Source organism: Arachis stenosperma, chromosome 1 (assembly GCF_014773155.1).
Source record: "Arachis stenosperma cultivar V10309 chromosome 1, arast.V10309.gnm1.PFL2, whole genome shotgun sequence".
NCBI classification, from domain to species: Eukaryota; Viridiplantae; Streptophyta; class Magnoliopsida; order Fabales; family Fabaceae; genus Arachis; species Arachis stenosperma.
The window spans coordinates 22,537,465-22,547,798 of record NC_080377.1 but is presented as its reverse complement, the minus strand read 5'-3'; the positions used below and the strand labels follow the sequence as shown (position 1 = coordinate 22,547,798).

The 10,334-nt window shown below is 38.7% G+C and overlaps 1 protein-coding gene and 1 non-coding gene across 2 annotated transcripts; both read left to right on the top strand.

The window, feature by feature from the left end:
- The first annotated feature begins 342 nt into the window (after positions 1-342).
- LOC130942867 (uncharacterized) lies at positions 343-1,505 on the top strand. The gene is made up of 2 exons (XM_057871037.1): positions 343-444; positions 805-1,505. Exons 1-2 carry the CDS (start codon positions 405-407, stop codon positions 1,242-1,244), a joined length of 480 nt encoding a protein of 159 aa, XP_057727020.1. The 5' UTR covers positions 343-404; the 3' UTR covers positions 1,245-1,505.
- Positions 1,506-10,226: 8,721 nt separating this feature from the next.
- Positions 10,227-10,334, top strand: LOC130955587 (small nucleolar RNA R71). The gene has a single exon (XR_009076812.1). It is a non-coding gene; the product is annotated as a small nucleolar RNA R71 (small nucleolar RNA).

The window sequence follows — 10,334 nt, the reverse complement described above, 5'->3', positions numbered from 1 at the left end:
CCCATTGTTAAATCAATTTAATCATCAAGTGAATATTAAGGAAAACAATTCAATTATCTTTATTTAACAATTAATTTACTAATATTATATATTTTTAAATTTTAATATTATGTTAGGTAGCTCATAATTAGAACAACTAAATTTTTTAATTTTTGAATTAAAGGTGAAAATTTAAGTATTGTTAATTTCACGTGAAGTTAATAGGTGAAATTGTTAAATAATTTAAATGATTTGACTAAATTTTCATGTAATAGTGATGTAATTATTACTTTTTAATTTGTAATTTTAGTTAATTTTTGTTTGTTTAACTTTATAAAGAGTTGCAAACTCCCCGTTCCCACTACATTTGGCAGAGACACGATTAACAGCGATTCATTCCCATTTGTTGAAGTCTTAGCTTCTAAATGGTTCGTAAGCGATTTCAGGCACAGGAACCCAAAACAGGTAGCTTTTCTAGCAACACAAAAATTGTATTATTGGATCTCACGTATTGTAGTACCATTTCAATTTCAGCAGACCATTTATCATAGTATCCAACCTTGCACACAAGCTGTTCGATGAAATGTTTCACACAAGAATCTTAGAGCCTTTTTGTTATTTTCTTTTTAGTTTACAAATTGCATCACCAATAACTAGAATGCACTTAAGACTAGTTAATCTAGTTTGAGCCAAATCAGTTTATTATTTAGTTTTTTAATTTATTATTTATATGACTCACCCAACCACTTGAATCAGTCTGGAAGGAGCTTTATTTCATCTATTTATTGAAGTTTGATTGGGTTTCTTTACTGTTTTTAAATGCAGGTCTATACTATGCTCAAAACTTCCTAAAGAAAATTGGGTTAGGAAAGGAGAACTATTACTTCTGGAAACAAATCGGTAAGGCTTTGCTTTGCACCTACGCAATTGCAGGTGCAGTGTGGCTATACAACGAGACATCGCCACTGGGGTGGTGGACGCTGAAGCCGCGACCAAAAGAAGAGTGGGAACTAGCCCACTTGTATGAGTACCGACAGTTCCCATACCCCGGAGATGAGGAAGCAATGCAGGAGTTCATTGCAAAGGGTGGAATGATTGGAACAACCATTGGTCCTAAAGGGACTATTGAGACGGATAAGGATGCATTGAATTACCAGAAACAGCTACAGGACAAGAAGTTTGAGCAAGAAGCTCTGAAAATGTGGATGAGGATGAGGAATGAGGTCATTGGTGAGCTTCAGGAACAAGACTTTGATTTGGAATGACTTTAGTGAAACTTGACAATTAGATAATATGAACTTTTTGTGTGGCTGAAAAACAAAATGTTGGGAAAACAGTTCATGGTAGTAAATAGATTTTGCATTATTAAAGGGTTTCAGTTTTATAATCTCAATAAATAGACTTTGTATAAGTGTAAAAGGCTAATCATTCTGTTCTTTGATGATGAATAACGTGTCTTACCGTGTAATTTACCTTTTTTGTTTGTAAGTTTTATTCTTTACAATGTTCATGCAGTAGGAATGCAACAGAATTATCAAATGAATAATTGCCGCTTTTGTAAAGCTTTTATCTATTCTAAAATAATAACAAGCAAACGCAAAACGAGTATTCTAAAATGTGATTACGAAAGTTTTTTTTTCCTGCTGTTGGATTAACCACTGACTTCTATTCTCGTTGCATAATATAAATATTGTATAATTGGTAGAGTAAACACTACAAGAAAACCGGCAGATAGCGGTGGTTACTTAGCACTGCTGCTAAATAGAATCTGCCAGCGGTTCTTGTGGCCCAAATGAGCTTATTTTGCAGCTGTTCTTGTGACGGTTTCAGGGGACGCTGCTAAATAATCTCATGTTGCAGTGGTTTTTCTGTAACCCTTGCTAAATGTCCAGTTGTTGAATACATTGATATTCGTTTTGGAGCAGTTTTTTTCCAACCGCTGCAATATTATTTTTAACTTGAATTTTTTTTGTATAAACATTATTGCCTTCTTATAACTATTCTAGTCCTCGCTATTTTTTTAATGAAAAAACATGTTTCAAATACTGCAACTTAATTAATGCATTAAATAAATTTTTAATTTTGTGTTACATAAAAAATAATTCAGTTATTAAAAAAATATTTATACATGAATAACTAAAAACGAATTTACGAATCAGGTTTTCTCTTGTTGTATCAGCCATTTTAAGTTTGTATTTAACCATAACTGGTAACATAAAAATTAAGTGAACGTCCGAATTCATATACTCAGAACAAAGTTCAATGGAGCATAAAAATCGGAATTACTAGAGTAGACAAACAAGTTTTGAGTCAAAATTTCTCATCAACATCGTATTGACCTGGCCAGAAATACTCTGTCAAAAAAGCGCTACAGTGACGTAATAAGGAATCTGATAAGTCATCTCCAAACCATGGCAACTTGTTCATATCGAAACCCCTTTTTGCAGCATGTACAGCATCTTCTCTATGTTGGGTGTTTAAAGTTTCATTGTCTTCTTCTGGAAATAGCATCTAAATCGTCTTCTGAATCAGTGTCTGCTCCATCTAGAGTGTCAGCAACTATTTCGCCTGAGTATTCAGCTGACACTGAATATATGAACATGCAACCAACAACATATAAATCTACTTAATTAAAATATAATGATAACTTCCAAGTCATTCTAGTTATTAAGGAAAAAAATTACGAAATTATGGAAAGAGGACTTTCAAAATTAACAAATACAAAATTAACTATTACCGTCTCCTTCGTCGGTAGTTTGGACAGATTTCTTGGAAAGAAGCTCTCTAATAGCACGTTCTATATACTTCAATTCCTCTTTTGAAGCAATCTCCAACTCAACACCATGCGAGTTATTAAAGCGCATATGCACCATAATAAAATGTATAGTTGATGGTCTATTTTATAAAGCATATTGTGTCTCTGTAATTCACTTTCTGTGCTAGCAATTTATTTCCAACCTTTAATTCAGCAAATATGTCTTCAGATGTCCTACCAGCTACAAATATCACAAAAACATAGCCAAATTTTTTCTCGTATCTTAATCCCCATTCATGAAGTTCCTAAAAAATTTTAGCATGAACGTAACAACTATCACTGGTTAAATGTTGTAAGCATATAGCAACTTAAAATACTTATCATTCAAATAATGTTTAACTCAAGTGTTTAAGGGTACGGCTAATGAACAGACCTGTACAGTAGCTTCGTTCGCCGTTTCCAAGTATTCATTAGAACAAGATCGTCCTGATTTAGCCTCCAACCAAGACCTAACATTCAACTTACGTGACCATATATCTCTGGCAACCGTTATTGCATGTTCCAATGAAGAGAATGGAGAGGCCATAGCCATTTCGTTAGCGAATGTTGTGCCTGCACAGCATGATGAAAAATCCTCCGTTTTCATTTATCCTGTTACAACACCATTTTATATTAACTATATTTGTCAATGATAATAATACTGTAATTCAAGATAATTTACTCGATGTCATAATTTTCTTTATTAGAGGTTAAGAACAATAACAATGATGATGAGAACAACAAAGAATTGACAACTAACTTTGAAAAGCAAAAAATCGTTGGAAAAAATAAGGAACTGGTGTATTTATGAAAATTAACTTGAAATGAAAACTTAATTCAAAGACGAAAACACAGATACTAATGTTACCAGCAAACTGCGTATATCATAAAACACTGTTAAAATTATTAGACACACACAGATATTCTATGAATGATGTACATGTTTTGCCATATTTTCACTATGCCACATGATCGATGTTATCAGAAACATCTTCTGTTGGGTCTTCTATATCATCATCCCTTGTCAACTGTAAATCACTAATGTCACCTGCTGCTGACATGTTCAACCCGGGCTGTGGAGAAAAAGTAGCTTCAACTTCTTCATTCTCTCCTCCCATGTCATACAAGTCTCGTGGTTTCACATGAACTACTACACTCCATTCTTGATCTACTTCATCACATACATAGTTGGTCGGCGAAATTGTGAACTATACTTTTTCACAACTCTCATAATCCCTGGTAATGGCTCCAAAAACTTGGTGCGCTCAATACCATGGCATTACACAACTTCGCACAACTAACCAGCAAGTGCACTGGGTCGTCCAAGTAATAAACCTTACGTGAGTAAGGGTCGATCCCACGGAGATTGTTAGTATTGAAGCAAGCTATGGTCATCTTGTAAATCTTAGTCAGGCAAACTCAAATGTATATGATGATGATGAACGAAAATAACATAAAAGATAAAGATAGTGATACTTATGTATATCATTGGTGTAAGAGCTTCAGACAAGTGTATGAAGATGCCTTCCCTTCCGTCTCTCTGCTTTCCTACAGCCTTCATCCAATCCTTCTTACTCCTTTCCATGGCAAGCTCGTGTAGGGTCTCACTGTTGTCAGCAGCTACCTCCCATCCTCTCAGTGAAAGCGATTGCATATGTCCTGTCATGGCATAGCGGAATTCATCTGTCGGTTCTCAATCAGGCGCGGAATAGAATCCAGTGATTCTTTTGCGTTATCACTAACGCCCCGCCCTCAGGGTTTGAAGCACGTCACAGTCATTCAATCATTGAATCCTACTCAGAACACCACAGACAAGGTTAGACCTTCCGGATTCTCTTGAATGCTGCCATCAGGTCCTGCCTATACCACGAAGACTCCGAAGAATCCAAGAGATATTCACTAAGCCTCGAATGCTTGTAGAACAAGAATGGTTGTCAGTCACCTTGTTCATAGGTGAGAGTGGTGATGGGCGTCAATCATCACCATCATCATGTTGAAGAACAAGTGATATCTTGGTAAAAGAACAAGCGGAATTGAATAGAAGAACAATAGTAATTGCATTAATACTCGAGGTACAGCAGAGCTTCACACCCTTAATCTATGGTGTGTAGAAACTCCACCGTTGAAAATACATAAGCATAAGGTCCAGGCATGGCCGAATGGCCAGCCTCCCAAAGATCTAAGATAGCATAAAAGTGAAGATAGCTACCAAAGTCTACTAATACAATAGTAAAAGGTCCTATTAATAGTAAACTAGTAACCTAAGGTGTACAGAAATGAGTAAATGACATAAAAATCCACTTCCGGGCCGACTTGGTGTGTGCTTGGGCTGAGCAATCAAGGAAATTCGTGTAGAGACCTTTTCTAGAGTTAAACGCCAGCTCCCATGCCAGTTTGGGCGTTTAACTCCAACTTTTATTCCTGTTCCGGCGTTTAACGCTGGAATTCCTGAGGCCGGATTGCTTCGCGGGTTTGGGCCATCAAATCTTGGACAAAGTATGGACTATTATATATTGCTGGAAAGCCCTGGATGTCTACTTTCCAACGCCGTTGAGAGCGCGCCAATTGGGCTTCTGTAGCTCCAGAAAATCCACTTCGAGTGCAGGGAGGTCAGAATCCAACAGCATCTGCAGTCCTTTTTGGTCTCTGAATCAGATTTTTGCTCAGGTCCCTCAATTTCAGCCAGAAAATACCTGAAATCACAGAAAAACACACAAACTCATAGTAAAGTCCAGAAAAGTGAATTTTAAATAAAAACTAATAAAAATGTACTAAAATCTAACTAAAAGATATCAAAACATACTAAAAACAATGCCAAAAAGTATACAAATTATCCGCTCATCACAACACCAAACTTAAATTGTTGCTTGTCCTCAAGCAACTGAAAATCAAATAAGATCAAAAGAAGAGAATATGCAATGAATTCCAAAAACATCTGTGAAGATCAGTATTAATTAGATGAGCGGGGCTTTTAACCTTCTGTCTCTGAACAGTTTTGGCATCTCAATCTATCCCTTGAAATTCAGAATGGTTGGCTTCTTTAGGAACTCAGAGTCCAGATAGTGTTAATGATTCTCCTAGTAAAGTATGATGATTCTTGAACATAGCTATTTATTGAGTCTTGGCTGTGGCCCAAAGCACTCTGTCTTCCAGTATTACCACCGGATACATACATGCCACAGACACATAATTGGGTGAACCTTTTCAGATTGTGACTCAGCTTTGCTAAAGTCCCCAATTAGAGGTGTCCAGGGTTCTTAAGCACACTCTTATTTGCCTTGGATCACAACTTTATTTCTTTTCTTTTTCTTTCTTTTCTTTCTTTTTTTTTTTCGATTTTTTTTTTTTTCGGTTTTTTTCTCCTTTTTTTTTTTTTTTTTTGAATAGCTTTTTCTTGCTTCAAGAATCATTTTATTGATTTTTCAGATCCTCAGTAACATGTCTCCTTTTTCATCATTCTTTCAAGAGCCAACATTCATGAACCACAAATTCAAGATACATATGCACTGTTTACACATACATTCAGAGAACAAAATATTGCCACCACATCAAAATAATTAAACTATTATAAAATTCAAAATTCATGCAATTCTTCCTTTTTCAATTAAGCACATTTTTATTCAAGAAAGGTGATGGATTCATAGGACATTCATAACTTTAAGGCATAGATACTAAGACACTAATGATCATGAGACACAAACATGGATAACATAAAGCATAAAATTCGAAAAACAAAGGAATAAAGAACAAGGAAATCAAGGAATGGGTCCACCTTAGTGATGGCGGCTCTTCCTTGCTTTTGAAGGTCCTATGGAGTGCTTGAGCTCCTCAATGTCTCTTCCTTGCCTTTGTTGCTCCTCCCTCATGATTCTTTGATCTTCTCTAATTTCATGGAGGAGAATGGAGTGTTCTTGATGCTCCACCCTTAGTTGTCCCATGTTGGAACTTAATTCTCCTAGGGAGGTGTTCAGTTGCTCCCAATAGTTTTGTGGAGGAAAATTCATCCCTTGAGGAATCTCAGGGATTTCTTGATGAGAGGGGTCTCTTGTGTATTCCATCCTTTTCTTGGTGATGGGCTTGTCCTCATCAATGGGGATATCTCCTTCTATGTCAACTCCAACTGAATAACAGAGGTGACAAATGAGGTGAGGAAAGGCTAACCTTGCCACAGTGGAGGTCTTGTCTGCCACTTTATAGAGTTCTTGAGCTATAACCTCATGAACCTCTATTTCCTCTCCAATCATGATGCTATGGATCATGATGGCCCGGTCTATGGTAACTTCGGACCGGTTGCTAGTGGGAATGATTGAGCGTTGTATGAACTCTAATCATCCTCTAGCCACGGGCTTGAGGTCATGCCTTCTCAATTGAACCGGCTTTCCTCTTGAGTCTTGCCTCCATTGTGCGCCCTCTTCACATATGACTGTGAGGACTTGGTCCAACCTTTGATCAAAGTTGACCCTTCTAGTGTAAGGATGCTCATCTCCTTGCATCATAGGCAAGTTGAACGCCACCCTCACACTCTCCGGACTAAAATCCAAGTATTTCCCCCGAACCATAGTAAGATAATTCTTTGGATTCGGGTTCACACTTTGGTCATGGTTCTTTGTGATCCATGCATTGGCATAGAACTCTTGAACCATCAAGATTCCAACTTGTTGAATGGGGTTGGTGAGAACTTCCCAACCTCTTCTTTGGATCTCATGGCGGATCTCCGGATATTCACCCTTTTTGAGTAAAAAGGGGACTTCGGGGATCACCTTCTTCAAGGCCACAACTTCATAGAAGTGGTCTTGATGCACCTTTGAGAGGAATCTATCCATCTCCCATGACTCGGAGGTGGAAGCTTTTGCTTTCCCTTTCCTCTTTTTAGAGGTTTCTCCGGCCTTTGGTGCCATAATGGTTATGGAAAAACGAAAAAGCAACGCTTGTACCACACCAAACTTAAAATGTTTGCTCGTCCTCGAGCAAAAGAAGAAAGAAAGGAGTAGAAGAAGAAGAAATGAGGAAGAGGGGGAGGGTAGTGTGTTCGGCCAAAGGGGGAAGAAGTGGTCTTTAGGTTGTGTGAAAATGAAGGGTTGAAGAAGGGTATTTATAGGAGAGAGGGGGGTAAATGTTCGGCCATTTGAGGGTGGGTTTGGGAGGAAAGTGGTTTGAATTTGAAGGGTGAGGTTGGTGGGGTTTTATGAAGGATGGATGTGAGTGGTGAAGAGAAAGATGGGATTTGATAGGTGAGGGGTTTTTGGGGAAGAGGTGTTGAGGTGATTGGTGAATGGGGGAAGAAGAGAGAGAGTGATGGTAGGGTCCTGTGGGGTCCACAGATCCTGTAGTGTCAAGGAAAAGTCATCCCTGCACCAAATGGCATCAAAATCCACGTTTTGACCCATTTCTGGCGTTAAACGCCAGGCTGGTGCCCATTCCTGGTGTTTAACGCCAGGTTGTTGCCCTTTACTGGCGTTTAACGCCAGTCTGGTGCCCTTTTCTGGCGTTAAACGCCCAGAAAGGTGCCAGACTGGGCGTTAAACGCCCAACTGCTAGGCTGACTGGCGTTTGAACGCCAGCAGCATCTTCCTCCAGGGTGTGCTGTTTTTCTTCCTGTTTTTCATTTTGTTTTTGCTTTTTTCATTGTTTTTGTGACTTCTTATGATCATCAACCTACAAAAAAGATAAAATAACAAAAGAAAATAATTAATTATAAAACATTGGGTTGCCTCCCAACAAGCGCTTCTTTAGTGTCATTAGCTTGACAGAGGACTCCCATGGAGCCTCAGAAACACTCAGAACCTTGTTGAAACCTCCCAACACCAAACTTAGAGTTTGAATGTGGGGTTTCAACACCAAACTTAGATTTTGGTTGTGGCCTCCCAACACCAAACTTAGAGTTTGACTGTGGGGGCTCTGCTTGGCTCTGTTTTGAGAGAAGCTCTTCATGCTTCTTCTCCATGATGATAGAGGGATATCCTTGGGCCTTAAACACCATGGATTCTTCATTCACTTGAATGATCAACTCTCCTCTATCAACATCAATCACAGCCTTTGCTGTGGCTAGGAATGGTCTGCCAAGGATGATGGATTCATCCATGCACTTCCCAGTCTCTAGGACTATGAAATCAGTAGGAATGTAATGGTTTTCAACCTTAACCAGAACATCCTCTACAAGTCCATGGGCTTGTTTTCTTGAGTTGTCTGCCATTTCTAGTGAGATTTTTGCAGCTTGCACCTCAAAGATCCCTAATTTCTCCATTACAGAGAGGGGCATGAGGTTTACACTTGACCCTAAGTCACACAAGGCCTTCTTGAAGGTCATGGTGCCTATGGTACAAGGTATAGAAAACTTCCCAGGATCCTGCCTCTTTTGAGGCAGTTTCTGCCTAGACAAGTCATCCAGTTCTTTGGTGAGCAAGGGAGGTTCATCTTCCCAAGTCTCATTTCCAAATAACTTGTCATTTAGCTTCATGATTGCTCCAAGGTATTTAGCAACTTGCTCTTCAGTGACATACTCATCCTCTTCAGAGGAAGAATACTCATCAGAGCTCATGAAAGGCAGTAGCAAGTCCAAGGGAATCTCTATGGTCTCAGTCTGAGCCTCAGATTCCCAAGGTTCCTCATTGGGGAACTCATTAGAGGCCAGTGGACGTCCAGTGAGGCCTTCCTCAGTGGCGTTCACTGCCTCTTCTTCCTCCCAGAATTCGGCCATGTTTATGGCTTTGCACTCTCCTTTTGGATTTTCTTCAGTGTTACTTGGGAGAGTGCTTGGAGGAAGTTCAGTAATTTTCTTGCTCAGCTGACCCACTTGTCCTTCCAAATTCCTAATGGAAGATCTAGTTTCAGTCATGAAACTTTGAGTGGTTTTGATCAGATCAGAGACCATGGTTGCTAAGTCAGAATTATTCTGCTTAGAGCTCTCTGTCTGTTGCTGAGAAGATGATGGAAAAGGCTTGCCATTGTTAAACCTGTTTCTTCCACCATTGTTATTGAAACCTTGTTGAGGTCTCTCGTGATTCTTCCATGAAAGATTTGGGTGATTTCTCCATGAAGAATTATAGGTGTTACCATAGGGTTCTCCTAGGTAATTTACCTCTTCCATGGAAGGGTTCTCAGGATCATAAGCTTCTTCCTCAGATGAAGCTTCCTTAGTACTGTTTGGTGCATTTTGCATTCCAGACAGACTTTGAGAAATCAAATTGACTTGTTGAGTCAATATTTTATTCTGGGCCAAAATGGCATTCAGAGTGTCAATCTCAAGAACTCCTTTCTTCTGACTAGTCCCATTGTTCACAGGATTTCTTTCAGAAGTGTACATGAATTGGTTATTTGCAACCATTTCAATCAGTTCTTGAGCTTCAGTAGGCGTCTTCTTCAGATGAAGAGATCCTCCTGCAGAGCTATCCAAGGACATCTTAGATAGTTCAGAGAGACCATCATAGAAAATACCTATGATGCTCCATTCAGAAAGCATGTCAGAAGGACATTTTCTGATTAATTGTTTGTATCTTTCCCAAGCTTCATAGAGGGATTCTCCATCCTTCTGTCTGAAGGTTTGGACTTCCACTCTAAGCTT

Excerpts from the sequence above, each read along its gene's own strand:
- LOC130942867 (XM_057871037.1), top strand. The coding sequence starts at position 405 with ATGGTTCGTAAGCGATTTCAGGCACAGGAACCCAAAACAG. Across the intron at positions 445-804 it reads GGCACAGGAACCCAAAACAG|GTCTATACTATGCTCAAAAC; the intron begins GTAGCTTTTCTA and ends TTTTAAATGCAG.